The sequence below is a fragment of the Mandrillus leucophaeus genome, unplaced genomic scaffold (assembly GCF_000951045.1).
Source record: "Mandrillus leucophaeus isolate KB7577 unplaced genomic scaffold, Mleu.le_1.0 Scaffold123, whole genome shotgun sequence".
NCBI classification, from domain to species: Eukaryota; Metazoa; Chordata; class Mammalia; order Primates; family Cercopithecidae; genus Mandrillus; species Mandrillus leucophaeus.
Genome location: NW_012100654.1, coordinates 6,098,594 through 6,125,322, shown reverse-complemented (window position 1 = coordinate 6,125,322; position 26,729 = coordinate 6,098,594). Strand labels below are relative to the sequence as shown.

General features: G+C 37.2%; 1 protein-coding gene across 2 annotated transcripts in view; it reads left to right on the top strand.

Moving 5' to 3' along the window:
• Nucleotides 1-26,729, top strand: part of STXBP5L (syntaxin binding protein 5-like) — a 503,509-nt gene that overhangs the window by 168,773 nt on the left and 308,007 nt on the right. For both annotated transcript variants that reach the window (XM_011971605.1, XM_011971604.1), the window contains exon 6: nt 23,380-23,514. In XM_011971605.1, coding sequence (XP_011826995.1) covers nt 23,380-23,514 — 135 coding nt within the window. The remainder of the gene's footprint in view (nt 1-23,379; nt 23,515-26,729) is intronic.

The following is a 26,729-nucleotide window of genomic DNA, read 5'->3' as shown; positions in this document are numbered from 1 at the left end:
TTTCCTGACTTTTTAATGATCGCCATTCTAACTGGCATCAGATGGTATCTCATTGTGGCTTGGATTTGGATTTCTGTAATGACCAGGATGAGCTTATTTTCATATGTTTGTTGGCTGCATAAATGTCTTTTTTTTTTTTTTTAAGATAAAGCCTCGCTCTGTCACCCAGGCTGGAGTGCAGTGGCACAATCTCGGCCCACTGCAAGCTCTGCCTCCCGGGTTCATGCCATTCTCCTGCCTCAGCCTCCCAAGTCGCTGGGACTACAGGTGCCCACCACCATGCCCAGCTATTTATTGTATTTTTAGTAGAGATGGGGTTTCACTGGTTAGCCAGGATGGTCTCGATCTCCTGACCTCATGATCTGCCTGCCTCAGCCTCCCAAAGTGCTGGGATTACAGGAGTGAGCCACCGCACCTGGCCATAAATGTCTTCTTTTGAGAAGTACCTGTTCATACCCTTTGCCCACTTTTTGATGGGGTTGTTTTTACCTTGTGAACTTGTTTAAGTTTCAAGTAGATTCTAGATATTAGCCCTTTGTGGATGGATAGATTGCAAAAATATTCTCACATTCTGTAGGTTGTGTGTTCATTCTCATAGTTTCTTTTGCTATGCAGAAGGTCTTATTTTAATTATATCCCGTTTGTCAATTTTGGCTTTTGTTGCCATTGCTTTTGGTGTTTTAGTCATGAAGTCTTTGCCCATGCCTATGTCCTGAATGGTATTGCCCAGGTTCTCTTCTAGGATTTTTATGGTTTTAAGTCTTACATTTAAGTCTTTAATCCATCTTGAGTTAATTTTTGTATAAGGTATAAGTAAGGGGTCCAGTTTCAATTTCTGCATATGACTAGCCAGTTTTCCCAACACTATTTATTAAACAGAGAATCCTTTCCACATTTCTTGTTTTTGTCAGGTTTGTCAAAGATCAGATGGTTGTAGATGTGAGGTGTTACTTCTGAGCCTTCTATTGTGTTCTATTGGTCTATATATGTGTTTTGGTACTGCTACCGTGCTGTTTTGATTACTGTCACCTTGTAGTATAGTTTCAAGTCAGGTAGCATGATGCTTCCAGCTTTGCTCTTTTTGCTTAGGATTGTCTTAGGAATGTGGGCTCTTTTTTTGGTTCCAATTGAAGTTTAAAGTAGTGTTTCCCAATTCTGTGAAGAAATTCAGTGTTAGCTTGATGGGGATAACATTGAATCTATAAATTACTTTGGACAGTATGACCATTTTCATGTTATTGATTCTTCCTATCCATAAGCATGGGATGTTTTTCCATATGTTTGTGTCTGCTCTTATTTCCTTGAGCAGTGGTTTGTAGTTATCCTTGAAGGGGTCCTTCATGTTCCTTGTAAGTTGTATTCTTAGGTATTTTATCCTCTTTGTAGCAGTTGTGAATAGGAGTCCACTCATGATTTGACTGTTTGTTTGTAATTGGTGTATAGGAATGTTTGTGATTTTTGCACACTGATTTTGTTTCCTGAGACTTTGCTGAAGTTGCTCATCAGCTTAAGGAGATTTGGGGCTGAGACAATGGAGTTTTCTAAATACATAATCATGTCATCCGCAAACAGAAGCAATTTGACTTTTTCTTTTCCTATTTGAATACCCTTTCTTTCTTTCTCTTGCCTGATTGCCCTGGCCATAACTTCCAATACTATGTTGAATAGGAGTTGTGAGAGAGGGCATCCTTGTCTTGTGCTGGTTTTCAAAGGGAATGTTGCCAGTTTTTACCCTTTCAGTATATTGGCTGTGGATTTGTCATAAAAAGCACTTATTGTTTTGAGATACATTACATTGATACCTAGTTTATGGAGAGTTTTTCGCATGAAGGGCTATTGAATTTTGTTGAAGGTCTTTTCTGCATCTATTGAGATAATCATGTGGTTTTTGTCATTGGTTCTGATTATGTGATGGATTACATTTATTGACTTGTGTATGTTGAACCATCCTTGCATCCCAGGGATGAAGCCAACTTGATCATGGTGGATAAACTTTTTGATGTGCTGCTGGATTCAATTGGCCAGTATTTTATTGAAGATTTTCACATCAATGTTCATCAGGGATATTGGCTTGAATTTTTCCTTTTTTGTTGTGTCTCTGCCAGGTCTTGGTATCAGGATGGTGCTGGCTTCATAAAATGCGTTCGTGAGGATTCCCCCTTTTTCTATTGTTTGAAATAGTTTCAGACAGAATGGTACCTTTTCCTCCTTGTAACTCTAGTAGAATTCGGTTGTGAATCCATCTGGTCCTAGACTTTTTTTTGAATGGTAGGCTATTAATTACTGCCTCAATTTCAGAACTTGTTATTGGTCTATTCAGGGATTTGACTTATTCCTGGTTTAGTCTTGGGAGGGTGTATATGTCCAGAAATGTATCCATTTCTTCTAGGTTTTCTAGTTTATTTGCATAGAGATGTTTATAGTGGTAGTTTATATTTCTGTGGGGTCAGTGGTGATATCCACTTTATCATTTTTTATTGTGCCTATTTGATTCTTTTCTCTTTTCTTTCTTATTAGTCCAGCTAGCAGTCTATCTATTTTGTTGATCTTTTAAAAAAACCAGCTCCTGGATTCATTGATTTTTTGAAGGGTTTTTCGTGTCTCTATCTCCTTCATTTCTGCTCTGATCTTAGTTATTTCTTGACTTCTGCTAGCTTTTGAATTTGTTTATTCTTGCTTCTCTGATTCTTTTTTTTGTGATGCTGGGGTGTCAATTTTAGATCTTTCCTGCTTTCTCTTATGGGCATTTAGTGCTATAAATTTCCCTCTAAACACTGCTTTAAATGTTCCCCAGAGATTCTGGTATGTTGTGTCTTTGCTCTCATTGGTTTCAAAGAACATCTTTATTTCTGCCTTAATTTCATTATTTCCCCACTAGTCATTCAGGAGCATATTGTTCAGTTTCCATGTAGTTATGTGGTTTTGAGTGAGTTTCTTAACCCTGAGTTCTAATTTGATTGCACTGTGGTCTGAGAGACTGTTTGTTATGATTTCTGTTCTTTTGCATTTGCTGAGGAGTGTTTTACTTCCAGTTGTATGGCCAATTTTAGAATAAGTGTGATGTGGTGCTGCAGTGAAAGCATATTCTCTTGATTTGGGGTGGTGAGTTCTGTAGATGTCTATTAGGTCCACTTGATTGAGAGCTGAGATCAAGTCCTGAACATCTTTGTTAATTTTTTATCTCATTGATCTGTCTAATATTGATAGTGGGGTGTTAAAGTCTCCCACTATTATTGTGCGGGAGTCTAAGTCTCTTTGTAGGTCTCTAAGAACTTGCGTAATGAATCTGGGTGCTCCTGTATATGGTGCAAGTATATTTAGGATAGTTAGCTCTTCTTGTTGCATTGATCCCTTTGCCATTATGTAATGACCTTCTTTGTCTCTTTTGATCTTTGTTGGTTTAAAGTCTGTTTTATCAGAGACTGGGATTGCAACCCCTGCTTTATTTTGCTTTCCATTTGCTTGGTAAATATTCCTCCATCCCTTTATTTTGAGCCTATGTGTGTCTTTGCATATGAGATGGGTCTCCTGAATACAGTACACTGATGGGTCTTGACTCTATCCAATTTGCCAGTCTGTGTCTTTTAATCAGGGCATTTAGCCTGTTTACAATTAAGGTTAATATTGTTACGTGTGAATTTGATCCTGTCATTATGATGCTAGCTGGTTATTTTTCCCGTTAGTTGATGCAGTTTCTTTGTAGAGTCGATGGTCTTTACAATTTGGTATGTTTTTGCAGTTGCTGGTACCAGTTGTTCCTTTTCATGTTTAGTGCTTCCTTCAGGAGCTCTTGTAAGGCAGGCCTGGTGGTGACAAAATCTCTAAGCATTTGCTTGTCTGTAAAGGATTTTATTTCTCCTTTGCTTGTGAAGCTTAGTTTGGCTGGATATGAAATTCTGGGTTGAAAACTCTTCTCTTAATAGTGTTGAATATTTTCCCCCAACTCTCTTCTGGCTTGTAGGGTTTCTGCAGTGAGATCTGCTGTTAGTCTGATGGGCTTCCCTTTGTGGCTAACCTGACCTTTCTCAGTGGCTGCCCTTAGCATTTTTTCCTTCATTTCAACCTTCGTAAATCTGATGATTGTGTGTCTTGGGGTTGCTTTTCTCAAGGGGTATCTTTGTGGTGTTGTGTGTATTTCCTGAATTTGAATGTTGGCCTGGGCCTATCTTGCTAGTTTGGGGAAGTTCTCCTGGGTAATATCCTGAAGAATGTTTTTCAACATTGTTCCATTCTCCCCATCACTTTCAGGTACACCAATCAAACATAAGTTTGATCTTTTCACATAGTCCCATATTTCTTGGAGGGTTTGTTCATTCCTTTTTATTGTTTTTTTAAAATCTCTAATATTGTCTTCTTGCATTATCTCATTAAGTTGATTTTCATTCACTGATATCCTTTCTTACACTTGATGAATTCGGCTATTGATGCTTGTGTATGCTTCACGAGCTTCTCGTGCTGTGTTTTTCGTCTCCATCAGGTCATTTGTGTTCTTCTCTCAACGGGTGTTCTAGTTAGCAATTCCTCTAACCTTTTTTCTAGGTTCTTAGCTTCCTTGCATTGGGTTAGAATATGCTCTTTTAGCTTGGAGGAGTTTGTTGTTACCCATCTTCTGAAGCCTACTTCTGTCAGTTAATCAAACACATTCTCCACCTAGTTTTGTTTCCTTGCTGGCGAGGCACTGTGATTCTTTTGCGGAGAAGCAGTGTTCTGGTTTTTGGAATTTTCAGCCTCTTTGCACTGGTTTCTCCCCATCTTCATGGATTTATCTACCTTTGGTTCTTGATGTTGGTTACCTTCTGATGGGGTCTTTGAGTGGACGTGCTATTCCATTCTGTTTTCCTTCTAACAGGCCCCTCTGCTGCAGGTTGGCTGGAGTTTGCTGGCAGTCCACTCCCAGACCCTGTTTGCCTGCGTAGCACCAGTGGAGGCTGCAGAACAGCAAAGATTGCTACCTGTTGTTTCCTGTGGAAGCTTCGTCCCAGGGGGCACCTGCCATATGCCAGCCAGAGCTCTCCTGTGTGAGGTTTCTGTCAGCCCCTACTGGGAGGTGTCTCCCAGTCAGGAGGTATGGGGGCCAGGGATCCACTTGAGCAGACAGTCTGACCCTTACTGGAGCTCAAACACTCTGCTGGGAGTCGGCTGCTCTCTTCAGAGCATCGGGCAGGGATGTGTAAGTCTGCTGAAGCTGTGCGCACAGCAGCCCCTTCCCCCAGGTGCTCCGTCCCAAGGAGGTGGGGGTTTTATCTATATGTCCCTTACTGGGGCTGCTGCCTTTTTTTCAGAGATGCCCTGCCAAGAGAGGAGAAATGTGGCAGTCTAGCCACAGCAGCCTTGCTCAGCTGCAGTGAGCTCTGCCCAGTTCGAGCTTCCTGGCTGCTTTGCTTACTCTGTGAGCTTAAAACCGGCTACTCAAGCCTCAGCAATGGTGGATGCCCTTCCCCCAACCAAGCTCAAGTGTCCCAGGTTGATCTCTGACTGCTGATGTACTGGCAGGGAGAATTTCAAGACAGTGGATCTTAGTTTCCTGGACTCTTTGGGGGTGGGACCCACCGAGCCAGACCACTTGGCTCCCTGGCTTCAGCACCCCTTTCCAGGGGAGTGAACAGTTCCGTCTCGCTGGTGTTCCAGGCGCCATTGGAGTATGGAAAGAAAAACTACAGCTAGTTCGGTGTCTGCCCTAATGGCCACCCAGTTTTGTGCTTAAAACCCAGGGCCTTGGTGGGTTAGGCACCAGAAGGAACCTCCTGGTCTGTGGGATTGTGAAGACAATGGGGTAAGAACAGTATCTGGGCTGGAGTGTGCACCCTTCCTCAGGCTCAGTCCCTCATGGCTTCCCTTGGGTAGGGGAGAAAATTCGCTGACTTCTTGCACTTCCCAGATGAGGTGATGCCCCACCCTGCTTCAGATCACCCTCTGTGGCCTGTACCCACTGTCCAACCAGTCCCAATGAGATGAACCAGGTACCTCAGTTGGAAATGCAGAAATCACCCACCTTCTGTGTCAATCTTGCTGGGAGCTGCACACCAGAGCTGTTCCTATTTGGCCATCTTGCCAGCAATCCCCTTGTTTGCTAGTATTTTCTAAGCTTGTTACATTTCAAATGGAGCTAATTGAAATGTGATCTAAAACAATGGATTCCATTACTGAATATATTATACTTAAGATTACATTTAATTTTGTAATCTTGGTTATAGAGTGGTTATACTGTGGGTTTATGTTGAACTTAAAGACAAGCAATACTCCCTTTTTTTTTTTTCTATTTTAACCATTGTTAAACCAAGTTTTTCCAATCATATACTTTAGCAGTTGGTATTTTTTAAATGAAAATGTAGAATTTTCTGTGTATCCCTATTAGTATAATTTTCTGTTCAATCTATGGTACTGATATCAAGATATGTGTAGAGCACATTATATTATCAAATATCTTGATGATTTTTAGAGTTGATTTGAAAATTGGCAGAGATTGTTTGATGACTGCTCTTTTTCAGTAGAAGGGGAGATTGTTTGATGACTGCTCTTTTTCAGTAGAAGGGTATATAAATTAGCAGTGTTTAAATTTGAGTAAGACAGTTGCATTACTTTATTTACATTGCCATAAAGGGATACCTGAGACTAGGCAAGTTATAAGAAAAGATATTTATTTTGGCTTATAGTACTGTAGTCTGTACAGGAAGTGGGATGCCGGCATCTGCTTCTGGTGAGCACCTCTGAAAGCTTACAATCATGGTGGAAGGAGAAGGAGGAGCAGGAGTATCATGTGGTGAGACAGGGAGAAGGAGGGAGAGGCAGGAGGTGCCAGGTTCTTTTAAACAACCAGGTCTCATATGAACTTATAGGGTAAGAACTCACTCATTATCTTGAAGATAGTACCAACCCATGATGGTGCTTTCCTCATGATAATGAATGAGTTCTTACTCTATAAGATTAGTCATCAAGGCAGAGAGATCTGCCTCCATGACCCAAACACTATACCCATTTCCAACACTGGACATCACATTTCAACTTGAGATTTGGAGGGAACACACACTCAAACCATATTATGAAGCCAGAGGCATGAAATGACCCAGCTGTGGAATGGAATGGTAAAGTTCAAGTTTTGTCATGAATACCTTTGTAGAGTGGCCTGGCCTGCTCCACTTGCATGTGCAAGGATGATGGGTCCTCCTGGTGTGGCCTGGTTCAAAAGGCCACTCTGGTCATTGGTCCCTACAAGGAATCTGGTTTATAATTGGCATGTCTGCAGGGAGCATTCACTGTACTCCCTTCAAAGGCCTCCAAGGAAGAAATTGTGAATTTTTTTTCCAGAAAGAAAAAATAATCTCCATTTCAGGCATATTATCATGGTCCCCAGCATCCTCCCACCTCACAGATCCTGCAATTTTGGTGCATTCTGAACTCCAAATAACCCTGTATATATAGAGAGATAGAGATTACCTCTATCCACCTAGATTCATAAGTTTCCCCAAAATGATCTTGGCATCAATGAAGGGAGAATTCAGGTGCATTTCACCATCAGCCTCACAGTATGGCAGCCATTCATTTGTTCTGTGACTTCCTTAGCAGGTGACCAATCTGCCTTTATGAGAAAAAGACAAAGATATAATAGAAAGGATGGTGGACGAGTGTCTGACAAATTGGTATCAGGATTCAGTGACCTTTGATGATGTGACTGTTGAGTTCACCCAGAGGAGTGAACTTTATTGTACATGATTCAGAGATTCCTCTGCAGAGACATGATACTGGAGAACTGCAAGAACCTGGGCTCAGTAAGATTTCAGCTCTCCGTACACAGCCTGAACTCTTGGTTACAACAAAAAGAGTTGAAGACAGTTGAGAGTGGAATTATTCAAGAAGCTACAATAGAGGGGAACTCTGTAACTGTAAGAATTGTAGAGAAATCTTCAGTGAACAGTTATGACCAAGAATGAATCAGGAAGAAATTGAAACCCTGAACAGACCAATATCAATCAATATGACACACATGAGAGCTCAGAATAATGGGAACACTTCTGAGTGTAACTGGTATAGAAAAGACATCCATACTCTGCAGGAGAAAACCTCTATTGGACAGGAGCTTCCTTATTTAATTAGTTTGCAAAAGTCTTCACCCTGACTCCAAGCCTTTCTATGCATCTGCAAGAAAACCCTACAAATTTAAGAAATGTGGAAAAGCTTTCAAGTATTTTCAGTCCTTAAAAATGCCCCACTTAAAAGGCGTAGAGTGGCAAGGTAGATGAAAAAAGCAAGACCCACCTGTCTGCTGTCTTCAAGAGACCCATTGCACACCTAACAGTACCCAGAGGATCAAAATAAAGAGTTGAAGAAATATCTGTAACACAAAAAAAAAAAAAAAAAAAAAAGAGTTCCTATTCTTGTATCAGATAAAACAGACTTTAAACCAACAACGGTATAGAAGGATAAAGAAGGACATTACATAATGATAAAGGGGTCAATTTGACATGAAAATTTAACTATCGCAAATATATATGCACCCAAATTGGAGCACCCAGATTCATAAAACAAGTACCCCTAGACCTTCAAAAAGACTTATACAGCTACACAATAATAGTAAGGTCTTCAAAACCCCATTGGTAGTGTTAGACAGATTCTTGAGGCAGAAAACTTAACAATGAGATTCTGGATTAAATTCAACACTTGACCTAATTGGAACTAGTGTACATCTACAGAATACTCCACCCATCAACTATAGGATAACCAATCTTGTCATCTGCACACAGAACATACTCCAAACTTGACGACATTCTGGTCCATAAAGCAAGTCTCAATAAACTCAAACAAACTGAAATCATATCAAACATACTCTCAGAAAAGAGTGGAATAAAAATAATCAATACCAAGATATTTTATTACTACACAATTACTTGAAAATTAAAAAAAAATGCTCCTGACTGACTTTTGGTAAACAATGAAATTAAGGCAGAAGTAAAAAAAGTATTTGACATAAATGAAAACAGAGACATAACATACTAGAATCTCTGGGATGCAGCAAAAGCAATGTTTAGAGGAAAGTCTATAGTGCTAAATGCTTGTCCCAAAAAGTCACAAAGATCTCAAATTAATGATCTAACATCAAATCTAGAAGGAATGGAAAAACGAGAACAAACTAATCCTGAAGCTAGCATTGGTAAAGTAAGAACTAAAATCAGAGCAGAACTAAATGAAATTGAGACCCCAAAATCCATACAATGTATCAACAAAACAAAAAGTTGGTTCTTTGAAAGAATAAATATTAGTAGAACACTAGCTAGATTAATAAAGAAAAAAAAAGAGGGAAGATCCAAATAAGCAATCAGAAGCAACAAAGGTGACATTATAACTGATCCCACAAAAACATAAAATATCCTCTAATACTACTATGAACACCTCTATGCACACAAACTAGGGTATCTAGAGGAAATGGATAAATCCCTGGAAACCCAGCCTCCCAAGAATGAATCAGGAAGAAATTGAAACCCTGAACATACCAATATCAAGTTCCAAAATTAAATCAGTAGTGAAAAACCTGCCAAACAACAACAACAAAAAAGTTCCAGACAAGATGGAGTCACAGTCGAATTCTACCAGACATACAAAGAGAGCTGGTATCAATTCTGCTGATATTATTCCAAAATTCAGGGAAGAGGGACCTCCTTTATTAGTAATTTTATGAAGCCAGTATCACAGTGAGACCGAAACATGGCAAAGACACATTGAAAAAAAGACAATACAGGCCAATATCCCCAATGAACATAGATGCAAAAATCCTCAACAAAATACTAAGAAAAAGAATCCAACAACACAACAAACACTTAATTCACCATGATCAATTAGGCTTCATTCCTGAGATGCGAAGTTGATTCAACATATGCAAATCAATAAATCACAACATAAAGAGAATTAAAAACCATGTGATCATCTCAGTTTACACAGAAGATGCTGTTGATAAAATCTAACATCTCTTCATAATAAGAAACATCAACAAACCAAGCAACGAATGAATATATAACATAGAATAGTAAGAGCTATTTGTGTTAAACCCATAGCCAATATCATACTGAACAGGCAAAAGCTGAAAGCATTCCCTTTGAGCATTGGAACAAGACAAGGATGCTCACTCTCAACATTCTTATTGAACATAGTACTGGAAGTCCTACCCAGAGCAATCAGGCAAGAGAAAGAAATAAAAGTTATCCAACTAGGAAAAGAAGAAAAAAACTATGTCTTTTTGCTGATGATATAATTCTATACCTAGAAAACCCTAAAGACTCCACTGAAAAGCTCATGGAACTGATGAGTTCAGTAAAGCTTCTGGATACAAAATCAGTAGCGTTTCTAGCTGCCAATAATGTTCAAGTTGCAGACCAAATAAAGAAAACAATCCCATATACAACAGTCACAAGCAAAAAATACCTAGGAATACATCTAACCAAAGATGTGAAATATCTTTGTAAGGAGAAGCACAAAACACAGCTGAAAGAAATCATAGGTGACACAAAAGAAATGGAAAAATATTTCATGCTTATGGATTGGAAGAACCAATATTGTTAAAATGGCCATACTACCCAAAGCAATGTAAAGATTCAATGCTATACTTATCAAATGACCAGAGTTATTCTTTACAGGATTAGAAAAAACTAGTATAAATTCATGTGGAACCAAAAAACAGCCCAAATAGTCAAATCAATCGCAAGCAAAAAGAACAAAGCCAGATGCATTACATTACCTGATTCAAACTATACTACTGTAAGTGTACAGTAACCAAAACAGCATGGTAAGCAAAGAGAGATAGACCAATGGAACAGGATAGAGAACCCAGATAAAGCCACACACCTGCAGCCATCTGATGTTTGACAAAGTCAACAAAAATAAGCAATGGGAAAAGTACTCCCTATTCAATAAATGGTGCTGTGACACTTGGCTAGCCATATGCAGAAAAATGGACTAGACTTCTACCATATACAAAAATTAACTCAAAATGGTTTAAAGTTTTAAATGTCAGACCTCAAACTATAAGAATCCTAGAAATCTTGTGAAATATCATTCTGGACATTAGCCTTGGGAAAGAATTTATGACTAGGTCTTCAAAAGCAATTACAGCAAAATCAAAAATTGACAAGTGGGACCTAATTAAACTAAGGAATTTCTGCACAGCAAGATAAACTGTCACCAGAAGAAATACATATACTACAGAATGGTAGAACATGTTTACAAACTATGCATCAAACAAAGGTCAAATATCCAGAATCGATAAGGAACTTAGATAATTCAACAAGCAAGAAACATATAACCCCATTAAAAAATTTGGCAAAAGACATTAACAGAGACTTCTCAAAAGAAGACATATAAGTGTTCAACAAAAATGAAAAAATACCCCACGTAACTAATCACCAGAGAAATGCAATCAAAACCACAATGAGATATTATCTCCTACATGTCAGAATGTCTATTATTAAAAAGTCTGAAAACCACAAATGTTGGCAAAGCTGTGGAGAAAAAGGAATGTTTGTACACTGTTGGTGGGAATGTTATTAGTTCAGCCACTGTGGAAAGCAGTTTGGAGATTTCACAAACAAAACCGAACTACCATTTGACCCAGAAATCCCATTACTGGGTGTATATCCAAAGAAAAATAAATGTTTCTACCAAAAGGACACATGTATGTTCATTGCAGCACTATTCACAATATCAAAGACATGGAATCAACCCAGGTGCCCCTTGACAGTGGATTGGAGGAAGAAAATTGGTGCATATACACTACAGAGTATTATGCAGCCTTAAAAAAAAAAAAAAAGAAAGAAATCATGTTCTTTGCAGCTACATGAATGCAGCTGGAGGCCATTATCTTAAGAACATTTACACAGGGACAGAAAACCAAACACCACATGTTCTCAAGTATACATGGGAGCTAAACATTGGATGTACTTGGACATAAAGATGGCAAAAATAGACACTAGAGACTACTAGGGGGCAAGAGTTAATAAACTGACTGTTGGGTACTATGCTTACCTCAGCATCACTCAATATACCCATGCAGCACACCGATACATGTACCTCCTGAATCTAAAATAAAAGTTGAAATTATTTTTAAAAACCACGAAATAAACATACATGAATATATAAAAAGACAAGACAGTATAGAGAATATAAAGCTTAGTACATATGACATAAAATGCTTGCATTACAAATGATTTCTGTTGGTTAAGAGAAAAGTTAGAGAAAATTAGATGATTAGGTGATTATTTTAAGAACAGAAAAGAAAATTAAGTAACAGTCTTCAAAACAAAGTTCTTAGTGTTTTGCTACTTAAGTTTTAGTGAGGAAATACATTTGGGTATTTAGTGAAGACAGGGTATTACATAAATGAATGAAAATAATAAATATTTATCATTCAGTTCTGTCAAATTATTTTTAATTATGAATTTCCAAAGGACTATGAGTGTGTCAGATAATATGTGTCTGTAGCATCTAGGTACTGGTACATAGTATCTGTGAAGTGTTTATTACAATAGTAAATCTTCTATATGTCAGTCATCATATGAATTTATGACTGCTCATGAAATCTTTTGACCATATATTTTCATTGCTTGATCCAGGCAAGATAATAAAAATGTTATAATTTTAACTCATATGGTAGATAATAGATAATATCCTGACAAAAGAATGAAGAAATAATAGAACACAAACAAGTAGAAACCCATCTCACGCTCATGCATGGGTAGAATCAAGATCGTGAAAACGACCACACTGCCAAAAACAATCCACAGATTCAATGCAATTCCCATTAAAATACCATCATCATTCTTCACAGAACTAGAAAAAACAATCCTAAAATTAATGTGGAACCAAAAAAGAGCCTGCATAACCAAAGCAAGACTAAGCAAAAAGAACAAATCTAGAGACATCACATGACCTGACTTCAACTATACTACAAGGCTATAGATAACAAAACAGCATGGTACTGGTATAAAAATAGGCATGTAGGCAAATGTAACTGAATAGGGAACCCAAAAATAAAACCAAACACTTACAGCCAACTGATCTTCAACAAACCAAACAAAAACATAAAGTGGGAAAGAACACCCAATTCAACAAATGGTGCTTGGATAATTGGCAAGTCACATGTATTAGAATGAAAATGGATCCTCATCTCTCACCTTATACAAAAATCAACTCAAGACGGATCAAAGACTTAAATCTAAGACCTGAAACCACAAAAATCCTAGAAGATATCATTGGAAAAATTCTTCTAGACATTGGCATAGGCAAAGAGCTCATGACCAAGATGCAACAAAAACAAACATAAATAGATGGGACTTAGTTAAACTAAAAAGCTTCTGCTCAGCAAAAGAAATAATCAGCAGAGTCAACAGGCAACCCACAGAGTGGGAGAAAATCTTGGCAAACTATGCATCTGACAAAGGACTATATCCAGAATCTGCAATAAACTCAAACAAATCAGCAAGAAAAAAAATAAAACAAATAATCCCATCAAAAAGTGGGCTAAGGACATGAATAGAAAGTTCTCAAAAGATGTACAAGTGGACTGGGCACAGTGACTCATGCCTATAATCCCAGCACTTTAGGAAGCCGAGGCGGGCAGATCATGAGGTCAAGAGATGGAGACCATCCTGGCCAACACGGTGAAAGCCCATCTCTACTAAAACTACAAAAATTAGCTGGGCGTGGTGGCATGCGCCTGTAGTTCCAGCTACTCAGGAGGCTAAGGCAGGAGAATCGCTTGAACCTGGGAGGCAGAGTTTGCAGTGAGCCGGGATCACGCCACTGCACAATACACTCCAGCCTGGCAACAGAGTGAGACTCCGTCTTAAATAAATAAATAAATAAATAAATAAATAAATAAATAAAAGATGTACAAATGGCCAACAAACATATGAAAAAATGTTCAACATCACTAATTATCAGGGAAATGTAAATCGAAACCACAATGTGATGCCACCTTACTCCTGCAATAATGGCCACAATTAAAAAAAAAAATTGGCGTTGCCATGGATGTGGTGAAAAGGAAACACTTTTACACTGTTGGTGGGAATGTAAACTAGTATAACCACCCTGGTAAACAGTATGGAGATTCCTTAAAGAACTTTTGATAAAAAAAATCAAGCTGTTAGAATAAATATGGTGAAAAGGTGCAGACTAAGTATGGACACGTGAAACTCAATAGAACCTGTGCAGTTAGAACCATATTCATATTTTGAGGTTATTTTATTTCTGTAAAAAAATTCAGCTGTCACATTAATAAATGTTCGTTTAAATTGTGGTTGTAGTTTTTTGTAATTAATTTGGATTTTTTGTTTTATGTGTGTAAAGAGTCATAAGTGTGAAAAATTTATATTTTATTTTGTTTTTATACATAAGCAAAATTTCTAAAATAAGTCAAAAGTAAAGAATATAAAAAAATTCAAAGGTCTGCACATTACTCAAAGTTGAGAAACATTGATTTATTTTGTGTTTTGATCATTAATGGCCCAATTGAAACACAACTTTCTACATTAGCTTTTCTTGATTTTTTTTACTGTAATTAATCTCTTCCTTCTTTGGAGTCTATAGAAATTATTACATTTTAGTTTTATTTTTCTTACCTGTCTGCTTGTTTTGTCTCTGTTGTTAGATAGTATGATTTGAAGAAAAATGGATGTGTGTGTTATAATCTGGGACAATACAGTTTTAAAAATTTAATTTAAAGTTCCAGGATACATGTGAAGGACATCCAGGTTTGTTAACATAGGTAAACATGCATCATGGTGGTTTCCTGCACCTAATAAACCTGTCACATTGTTATTGAGGCCTGCATGCATTAGCTATTTATTATGACACTCTCCCTCCCTTCCAACCTCCCCCGACAGGCCCCAGTGTGTGCTGTTCCCCATTTGTTCTCATCGTTCAGCTCCCACTTATAAGTGAGAACATGTGGTGTTTGGTTTTCTGTTCCTGCGTTAGTTTGCTGAGGATAATGGCTTTGAGCTCCATCCTTGTCCCTGCAAAGACCATGACCTCATTTCTTTTTATGGCTGCATAGTATTCCATGGTGTACATGTATCATATTTTCTTTATCCAGACTATCATTGATGGACATTTGGGTTGATTCAATGTCTTTGATATTATGAATAACGCTGCAATGAACATATGCATGTATATATCTTCATAATAGAATGATTTATATTGCTTTGGGTATATACCCAGAAATGGGATTGCTGGGTCAAATAGTATTTCTGGTTGTAGGTCTTTGAGGAATTGTCACATTGTCTTCCACAATAGTTGAATTAATCTACATTCCCACCAACAGTATAAAAGCATTCCTATTTCTCCACAGCCTCGCAAGCGTGTGTTGGTTCTTGACTTTTTAATGATTGCCATTCTGACTGAAGTGAGGTGGTATCACATTGTTTTGATTTGCATTTCTCTATTGACCAGTGATATTGAGCTTTTTTCATGTTTTTTGAACACATGGATGTTATCTTTGGAGAAGTTTCTGTTCATATCCTTTGCCCACTTTTTAATGGATTCTTTTTTCTTTCTGGTAAATTTGTTTAAATTCCTTGTAGATTCTGGATATTAGACCTTTGTCAGATTAATAGATTGCAAAAATTTTCTACCATTCTGTAGGTTGTCTGTTCACTCTGATGATAGTTTCTTTTGCTGGGCAGAAGCTCTTTAGCTTAATTAGATCCTGTTTGTCAATTTTTGCTTTTGTTGCAATTGCTTTTAATGTTTTCATCATGAAATCTTTGCCTGTGCCTATGTCCTGAATGGTATTGCCTAGATTTTCTTCCAGAGTTTTTATATTTTGGGATTTTACATTAAAGTATTTAATCTATCTTGAGTTAATTTTTGTGTAAGTTGTAAGGAAGGGATCCAGTTTCAATTTTCTGAATATGGCTAGCCAGTTCTCCCAGCACCATATATTAAATAGGGAATCCTTTCCCCATTGCTTCTTTTTGTCAAGTTTGTCGAAGTTCAGATGGTTGTAGATGTGCGGCCTTATTTCTGAGATCTATATTCTGTTCCGTTGGTCTACATGTCTGTTTCGGTACCAGTACCATGCTGTTTTGGTTACTGTAGCTTTGTGGTATAGCTTGAAATCGGTTGGCATGGTGCCTACAGCTTTATTCTTTTTGCTTAGAATTTTCTTGGCTATATGGGCTTTTTTTTGGCTCCATATGAATTTTAAAGTAGTTTTTTCTAAATCTGTGAAGAATGTCAGTGGTATTTTACTAGAAATAGCATTGAATCTTTAAATTACTTTAGGCAGTATGGCCATTTTCACAATATTGATTCTTCCTGCCCATGAGCATGGAATGTTTTTATCCATTTGTTTGTGTCCTCTCTGATTTCCTTGAGCAGTGCTTTGTAGTTCTCCTTGAAGAGCTCCTTGACATCCGTTGTTAGCTGTATTCCTAGGTATTTTATTCTCTTTGTAGCAATTGTGAATGGGAGTTCATTCATGATTTGGCTCTCTGCTTGTCTATTGTTGGTATATAGGAATGGTTGTCATTTTTGCACATTAATTTTGTATCCTGAGACTTTGCTGAAGTTCCTTATCAGCTTAAGAAGCTTTTAGGCTGAAGCGATAGGATTTTCTGTATGTAGGATTATGTTATCTATAGAGACAGTTTGACTTCCTCTCTTCCTATTTGAATACCCTTTATTTCTTTCTCTTACCTGACCTCCCTGGCCAGAACTCCCAATACTATGTTGAATAGGAGTGGTGAGAGAGGACATCCTTGTCTTTTGCTGGTTTTCGAGGGGAATACTTCTGGCTTTTGCTCATTCAGTATGATATTGGCTGTGGGTTTGTTCTAAATGTCTCTTATTATTTTATGTTCCATCACTACCTAGTTTATTGAGAGTTTTTAACATTAAGAGATGTTGAATTTTATGAAAGGACTTTTCTGCATCTATTAAAATAATCCTGTGGTTTTTGTCTTTAGTTCTATTTACATGATGAATTACATTTATTGATTTGAATATGTTGTTACCAGCCTTGCATCCTGGGGATGAAGCCAGCTTGATCATGGTAGATAAACTTTTTGATGTGCAGTTGGACTTGGTTTGCCAGCATTTTATTGAGGATTTTTGCATTGATGTTCATCAGGATATTGGCCTGAAGTTTCTTTTTTAGTTGTGTCTCTGCCAGGCTTTGGTATCAGGATGATGCTGGCTTCACAAAGTGATTGACGCAGGAATCCTTCCTTTTAATTTGTTTGGAATAGTTTGAGAATAAATGGTACCAGCTCCTCTTTGTACCTCTGGTAGAATTCAGCGGTAAATCTCTCTGCTCCTGAGCTTTTTTTTGGTTTGTAGGCTATTTATTACTGCCTCAGTTTCAGAACTCATTATTTGTCTATTCAGGAGTTTAACTTCTTCCTGGTTCAGTCTTGGGAGAGTGTATGTGTTCAGGAATTTATCCATTTCCTCTGGATTTTCAAATTTATTTGCATAGTATGCAAATAAATTAATGCAAATAAACTAATTTATTTGTTTATAGTATTGTCTGATAGTTGTTTGCATTTCTGTGGGGTCAGTGGTGATATCCCCTTTATCATTTTTTATTGTATCAATTTGATTCTTCCCTCTTTATTAGTCTAGCTAGCGGTCTATTTCACTATTCTTTCAAAAAACCAACTCCTAGATTTGCTGACTTTTTTAAAGGTTCTTTCATGTCTCTATCGCCTTCAGTTCTGCTCTGATCTTGGTTATTTCTTGTCTTCTACTATTTTGGGGGTTTGTTTGCTCTTGGTTCTCTAGTTGTGATATTATAGTGTCAATTTGAGATCTTTCTAGCTTTTCGATGTGGACATTTAGTTCTATAAATTTCCCCTTAACACTGTTTTTTCTGTGTCCCAGAGATTCTGGTGTATTGTTTCTTTTTTCTCATTGGTTTCACAGAACTTCTTGATTTCTGCCTTAATTTCATTACCCAGGAGTCATTCAGGAGCATGTTGTTGCATTTCCATTTAGTTGGGTGGGTTTCTTAATCTTAAGTTCTAATTTAATTGCTCCGTGGTCTGAGAGACTGTTATGATTTTAGTTCTTTTGCATTTGCTGAGGAGTGTTCTACTTCCAATTATATGATCAATTTTAAAGTAAGTTCCATGTGGTGCTGAGAAGAATGTATATTCTGTTGTTTTGGGATGGAGAGTTCTGTAGATATCCAGTCCACTTAAGCCAGAGGTGAGTTTGAGTCCTGAAGATTCTTGTCAACTTTCCGTCTCAATGATCTATATTGACAGTGAAGTATTAAAGTCTCCTGTTATTATTGTGTGGGAGTCTAAATCTTTTTGTAGGTTTCTAAGAACTTGTTTTATGAATCTCGTTGCTCTTGAAGTGAGGCATAGAAATTTAGGTTAGTTAACTCTTCTTGTTGTATTGAACTTTTTACCATTATGTAATGTCCTTCTTTGTCTTTTTTCATCTTTATTGGTTTAAAGTCTGTCTTGTCAGAAACTAGGATTGCAACCCCTGCTTTTTTCTGCTTTTTATTTGCTTGGTAGATGTTCCCTCACCCTTTTATTTTGAGCCTATGTGTGTCCCTGCATGTGAGATGGGTCGCTTGAATACAGCACACCAATTGGTCTTGACTCTTTATCAGCTTGCCATTCTGTGTCTTTTAATTGGGGCATTTAGCTCATTTACATTTAAATTTAATATTGTTATGTGTGAATTTGATCCTGTCATCATGATGCTAACTGGTTATTTTGCAGACTTGTTGATGTAGTTGCTTTATAGCGTCATTGGTCTTTGTCCTTCAGTGTGGTTTTGTAGTGGCTGGTAACAGTTTTTTGTTTATTTGTTTGAATGCTTGTTTGTTTTCATATTTAGTACTTCCTTTAGCAGCTCTCACAAGGTAGGCCTGGTGGTGACAAATTCTCTCAGCATTTGCTTGTCTGAAAAGGATTTTATTTCTCCTTCACTTATGAAGCTTCATTTGGCCATATGTGAAATTCTGGGTTGGGTATTCTTTCTTTAAGAATGCTAAATATTGACCCCTAATCTTTTTTGGCTTGTAGGGTTTCTGCTGAGAGGTCTGCTGTTAGTCTGACGGGCTTCCTTTTGTAGGTTGCCTGGCCTTTCTCTCTGGCTGCCCTTAACATTTTTTCTTTCATTTTGACCTTACAGAATCTGATATTATGTGCCTTGGGGTTGATCTTCTTATGGAGTATCTTACTGGGGTTCTCTGGATTTCCTGAATTTGAATGTGGGCCTCTTCTACTAGGTTAGGGAAGTTCTTGTGGATGATATCTTGAAGTATGTTTTCCAACTTGGCCCTGTTCTCCCTGTCTCTTTCAGGTACTTCAATCGGTCAGAAGTTTGGTCTTTTTACATAACCCCATAAGTCCTGGAGGTTTTGTTCATTCCTTTTCATTCTTTTCTTTTTTTTTTTTTTTCCTAATCTTGTCTGCCTGTCTTGTTTCATCACGATGGTCTTCAAGCTCTGAAATTCTTTCCTGCACTTGGTCTATTTGGCTATCAATAATTGTGGGTGCATTGTGAAGTTCTCATGTTGTGTTTTTCAGGTCCATCAGGTCATTTACGTTCCTCTCTAAACTGGTTATTCTGGTTAACAGCTCCTGTGATGTTTTATCATGGTTGTTAACTTCTTTGCATTGGGTTAGAACATGCTCCTGTAGCTCAGTGAAGTTCAATATTACCCACCTTCTGAAGCCTACTTCTGTCAATTCATTCATCTCAGCCTCTGCCCAGTTCTGTACCCTTGCCAGAGAGGTGTTGCAATAATTTGGAGGAGGAGAAGTGCTCTGTTTTTTGAGTGTTCAGTGTTTTTTCATTGATTTTTTCTCATCTTTATGAGTTTATCTAGCCTTGAACCTTGAGGCTGCTGACCTTTGGGTGGGGTTTTTGTGGGGGACATTTTTGTTAACGTTGTTGCTGCTTTCTATTTGTTACTCTTTTAACAGTCAGGCCCCTCTTCTGGTTTGTTGGGGGTCCACTCCAGACCCTATTTGCCTGGGTCCCTCACATACCTGAAGGTGTCACCAGTAGAGGCTGCAGAACAGCAAAGATGGCTGCCTGCTCCTTTCTCTGGGAACTCCATCCCAGAGGGGCACCAACCTTATACCAGCAGGAATGGTCCTAAATAAGGTGTCTGGTGACCCTTACTGGGGGGGTCTCACCCAGTCAGGAGGCATGGGATCAATAATTCACTCAACAAAGCACTCCAGCTGGCCTTTGGCAGAGGGGGTGTACTGTGGTAGGGGGAATCCCACTCATCTGCACTTCCCAGGTTCTGCAGAGCCATCGGGGGAAAGACTAAGTCTACTGATCCATAGAGACCATGGCTGCCCCTCCTGCAAGCGGCTGCATCCCAGGGACACCAGAATTCTGTCTGTACATCCCTAGCCGGGATGTACAGACAGAAATTCCTGCAGAGAGGCCCCATCCAGTGAGGAGGGATGGGTCAGGGTCCAGCCTAAAGGGGTAGTATGGCCATGATCCGCCACAGCCGCTGTGCTACACTTTGAGGAATTCTTCCTGAGTCCAAATCGCTCAGTCTTCCACCAGCAGGGAAAAAGTAGCAGACTGGAGCTGCAATTATGGCTGCCACCACTTCCCCCAGGACTCAGTCATCTTAGGCAGCAGGCAGCTGCAGTGATGGCAGCTGCCACTCCCCTCAGGAACTTGGTAATCTTAGTCTCTAGCTGAGTGACCTCCGAGAATCTGCACAGCTCTGTGCTTGGAACCCAAGGCCCTGGTCGCATAGGCTCACAAAGGGGATCTCCTGATTTGCGGGTTGCACAGATTCATGGAAAAAGCATGGTTTTCTGGGTGGGGGAGCACACCCACCACTTTGCTTGGCTGGGAGCGGGAGCTCCCCTTATTACTTGCAGCTCCCAAGTGGGCCTTTGTTCCACTCTGCTTTTCCTGGCTCTCTGTGGGTTGTGCCAACTGCCTAGTCAGTCCCAGTGAGAGAACTTGGATACCTCAGTTGCCGGTGCAGGATTCACATGCAGTTTTCGTTCTTCTCTCGCTGTTTTTATTCTTCTGGGTGCGAGCCTCTGGCCGCAGCTATTTCCAGTCAATCATCTTGGTCCCTCCACCCAACAACACTTTTTTATAAAGAGTTATTCACTGAAGATTGAGTAAATGGATGAATGGATGGAAGGCTAAGGATATCTTCGATTATTTAGTGATAGTTAATATGGATATAGGAACAACATTATTTTTCCAAGGCTTACATGTAATAGAAAAAAATCCTTCATCTATCAGGTAGTGGTGATAGAAATAAGTTACAAATGACAGTGTAATTATTAAATACAATAAACTAAGTTGTATAAAGGTGTTGGCTAATCATATAATAGAGTTAGCAATTACACAGCACAAGCGTTATTATATCTTTTCCTTCATCTGTGGCAATCATTCTAAGTAATCCTATTACTCTGTTTAGGGCGGGTTCAGTTAAAACCTGAGAATGTTTATCTAGTTGTTGTAACCACTACCCATCAGTTGGACATTGAATACAAGGTGAAACCTGCCTGATATAAAGCCTCTAGTTTATATTTAATAAGGATGAGGAAAAACGTAGTTACTAGTTCAAGGAATAGTTTTAGTTCTGTCTCATTACTGAAACCTGCAGTTCTTACACTTTTCTTCTTAATCCTGGAAGTGACTATGTAATATTGAGGTTTGCCTTTTTTCTACTTGAACCCGTATATTTGTGTCTTCTTTAACGGGATTAGTGTTTTTTCCACTATCCCTGTAATTCAGAAAGGATGATCTTAATTCTCTTTAAAGTGAGTTTCCTCTTTCTACCTAAGATTGAACTGAAAATTGATTCTTCATTGCCTTGAAACATGACCATCAAGTTATTTCCTGTGCAACATTATTAAATATCCCTTGGCAACAGCAACTCTAGATTTTAGGTTTTAATCAAAATTTTCTAACATCATATAGGCTACACATTAATTATACTGCCAATTAATTATATTGTCGATAGTAATTGCCTGTGTAATAGCAGGGCTTTTAATTTTTTGAATGTAGTGTGCAGGGTACTTTGAATAATAGATGAAGTTTGGTTCAAAGAAACAGGCTGTTGAAACTTCACCGAACCAGACCAAGAATATAAATTGGACACACTGGATGTTCACTTTTATTCTTTTTTTTTTTGTGACACGAAGTCTCACTCTGTTGCCAGGCTGGAGTGCAGTGGCACAATCTCAACTCACTGCAACCTCTGTCACCCGGGTTCAAGTGATTCTCCTGCCTCAGCCTCCTGGGTAGCTGGGACTACAGGTGCACACCACCACGCCTGGCTAATTTTTTGTATTTTTAGTAGAGACAGGCTTTCACCGTGTTGGACAGGATGGTTTCGATCTCTTGACCTTATGATCCAGCTGCCTTGGCCTCCCAAAGTGCTTGGATTACAGGCATGAGCCACCGCACCTGGCCTTTTTATTCTTATATAAAGAAGTACAAGACAGTATCATATTGGAAGTATATCATTCACATTTTTTTAAAAAAAATTATTGGTCTCTCTGACAAGAGATAACTATGAACTTATCCTCCTCCTTTTTTGTAGAGTAACTAAAAAGCATGATTAGGCCAAACTAGAAGGAGTGATAATGTTGTGAATAGAGGACTCTGGTAAATTCCCATATTTCCTGTGTAGGAGTCATGGTTGCTCTGGCTATGTAACAGGTCCTAGAGCTAGTCAGAAAGCCCACTGTGAAGATGAGAACAGAACAATAAAACCAAGGGAAGAGTACAGTGAATCTCTGACTTTATAAGTTTTCTTTTTACTGCTTAGATGTCAAACATCTGAATAAAAACTGAATAATTTATCATCTCATGTAGACATAGCTACCACTTCTCTGTGAACTCTGAAATTTATGTATTTGAAGCAAATATGATCTTTATGTATTTGAAGCAAATATTAAATTTATGAAATATGATAATATGAAATTCATGTATTTGAAGCAAATATGATCTTAAAAATAGAAAACCATGTAGTTTAGTGGAAAGATGTTAATTTTGTAACCAAACAGGAAAGGATATCAATCCCAGTTTTGCCGCTTATTAGCTGTAAGTCTTAGGCAAGTGAACAAAAAAATTCAGCCACAGTTTCATTTTTGTATAACAGAAATACATATCTGTCTTACTGTTTTCAGAATTAGAAGCAATGTATATTAATGCCCATATAGGCACTTATTAATAGTGCTTATTATCATTATTGTTTGTAATGCTATAATATTGTTATTTATCCTATACTCTCAATGAATAACTACATTGAGTATATAGTACATTTTATTATTTATATTGCTATCACTACATGATACATGTAAGGAAAATATAATGCTGACCAAATGTAAAATTTAGATATTTTAATTACGATTTTCTTTCTTTCAGAATTACTTACTGTCATCTACCTTTCCAGAGTAAATGGCTTTATGTTGGAACAGAAAGAGGAAATACGCATATTGTAAATATTGAATCTTTCATTCTTTCTGGATACGTTATCATGTGGAACAAGGCAATTGAACTGTAAGTTTGAACTTGGATATCACTTTATTGGCTTAAGTACTTCATATAGTTATGTAACATATAGGTCAAATTACAGTTAATTGATATACATCTATTACTAATTTATAATGAATTTGAGTGAAAAGTTCAGTAAAATAACTTAAAGCCATAAAAGCTTTTAAAAATACATATTACAATATTTTAGGCTTTCCAAATACCATAAATAATTAAGGTTTATGTCTAAAAATGTGATGACAAAATAGTAAGGCTTACTCTGCAAGTTATACATGGAAATCTCACTTCATTATAATCAAGCTTAATGTAGCCACTTTCAGTGAGAATGAATTGTGTTATGTAAAAATAATCATGATCACTGCATATGATTTTAATGCTTGTAGCTTATTCTTTACTTGCCTCATTAAAATATTGTTCTGGGCTCAAATATCTTTTAGGTTATGTTATATATAGTTTTTTTGGGTATATGATTGATAGCAATTACCACTTTGGCTTTGGCACTGATATTTAAGTTTCTGTACATGTAAAATGTGAAATTCTCCAAATACCAAACTGTGGAATTTCAAGCCATCTGTATTAGACCACTTTGCATTGCTATAGAGGAATCTATTTATAATTTATATAAAAAAGAGGTTCAATTGGCTTATGGTTCTACAGGCTTTACAGGAAGCATGGTGCTGGCATCTGCTTAGCTTCCAGCACGGCCTCAGGAAGCTTACAATCATGGTAGAAGTTAGGAGCAGGCATGTCACATAGTGAAAGCAGGAGCAACAAGAGGAGATGGGGGGAGGTGCTACACACTTTTAAATAACAAGATCTCACAAGAATTCATTCACTACTGCAAGAACTCACTTACTATGGCAAGAACTCACTATTACAAGAAGAGCCCTAAGGGAATGGTGGTAAACCATTCAAGAGAAATCCACTTCCCATGATCAAAGTACCTCCCACTGGGCCCCACCTTCAGCATTAGGGATTACAATTCAACATGAGCTTTGGGCAGGGGCAAATATCCAAACTATATCACCATCTATTTGTAGTATATACATAAGCAATTCTTCTACTAAAATTATTAATCAGAAAAACAACTTTTATTTAATACATGTTTATGCTCTGTACATATTAGGTCCTTGATAAGATGTTTGACTTGAAGCTGGCTCATTTTCTGCCTCATATGTAGTCTCTAAGTTACAAAATTATTCTGCAAAATTCTGATTAAAACACCCTATTTTTGTGAAACTTGATTCTGGAAATAAATCTTTTACCTAGTCTTAATGTTTCAATATGCATGTATATTGCTTCATAAGGAAGGTTGTTACTAGTTATACTCTTGTCATGATACTTCTTTTGTATTATGTCTGAATGGGTCTTTTATTAACGATAATTCTTTCTCCCTCATTAGATTAGGAACTGCTCCAGAGCAGGATTTTTTTTTTATTGTTCTTTTCTTGTTCCTCATACTTGGCTTATTTCTATGCTTTCCAAAGTAGACACTAAATGATTGATGACATTATTGAAGCATCAGTATGATAAATTGTTACATACACACTACTATTGACTTACAACTTTCACTTAGGTTTTCAAGATAATTGGTTTGAGCTATCTTGCTCGTTTTATTGTTCTGTGTGAATATTTCTAAAAACGTTAATCCTATAAACAATTATGTTTCCCCCCAAAGTTACTTTATTAGGTATTTGGGAGGGTCCTTTTCGCCTGTAATCCTAGTCCTATAAAAGGAATAGAAGGGCTGAATTTAATAGCTTTTACATAATATTGTTTCAGGATATTGATAAAAACACATAGGCTTAGATGAACAAGAGAAGATTCAGTTACAGAACTTTTAAACAAATTCAATATTAGTGAAAATATATAGATGCATCATTTATGTTCAGGTTGAATGCTGCTAAAGTAATTGAGAATAATTTATTGTCTTAAGCAAATCAAACATTTCACCACTCTTGCAATGCTGTTCTTATATCCATTTATGTAACAAATCCTTTTCATGGTTCAGATTACTACCTGAACTAGTGACTTATACTTTATTTTTATGTATTTATATAGTCTATACAATTTCAAGACTAATTGAAGAGTTTTAAAAATGTATATTATAAGGGAGGCTAAAATCAGGAGAAATTAAAGAGCTGAAATAAGGCATTTTTATTTTTCATAATATTATACACATGATTCAGCATTAGAATAGCATCTACTATTTTATATATAAACATGTGTTTTATAGAGTTGTACATGCCTCTGAAAATGTTCTTGAAATATCTCTGAGCAATTATTAGTAAACCACATGCCATCACTTCCTGAATGTCTCTTGATTTATTTAGACCAGATTTCCAAAAATATGTTCCATAGAATTCTAATTCCACTGTGACAGATAACATTTTAAATGCCAATTTCCAATCTCCCAGAACTGTCTTTTCATTGCTGTCTACCTCTAGTGATACATTAGAAAATGTATGTAATTTCCTGTTAATATGTGTGAAGTGTACGGGACAGTAATAAAATATGCATTTAATTAAGAAGACTCATTTAATACATATAATTTTAGTCCATGAATTTTAATGATATATTTTCTAAGTAGGACAAATGCAAGAATTATCTTTAAAAAATGAGATTGTTTCTATTTTAAGTCCTTATTGAAATATTTTCCATTTAATGTTTATTTTTCAGCTTGTTTCAATTTTAATGAATTATTCTAATTGTAATTAGAGGCAATTCCCAAGAGTATGAATAGTTGTGTTTCCAAAATGTATATATTGGTTATTTGGAACCTGGGACAAATTTTTCATTTAAACAGTGATATTTGAAGAATACTTTATAAAATAACAGTATAGAACTAAACTACCATTAAAAAATATTTATATGGGAAAATATATTCCAGGTGATAGCATAGAAACAGCTATTTCTGTAGGGCAACCATAACATTTTTTTTAAAACATAAGCTTTTTTCCACATATGATTAAGATTTGAGCATGAAATTTATAATCAAATCATGAAAGTAAAAGACTCATGTTTAACATCGTTCATGCATCATTCAAGTATGTTTATTGAGCTCTATTATATGATAGATACTAGAAACAACTATGAACAGAGAAGACATAATTTCTATCCTGCTGGGACTTCCAGTTTAATGAAGGCAAAGTTAAATTAAAAGGCAATTACAATATATTGGTAATACAATATGGCAATTTCATAAGAAGGACATCTATTAT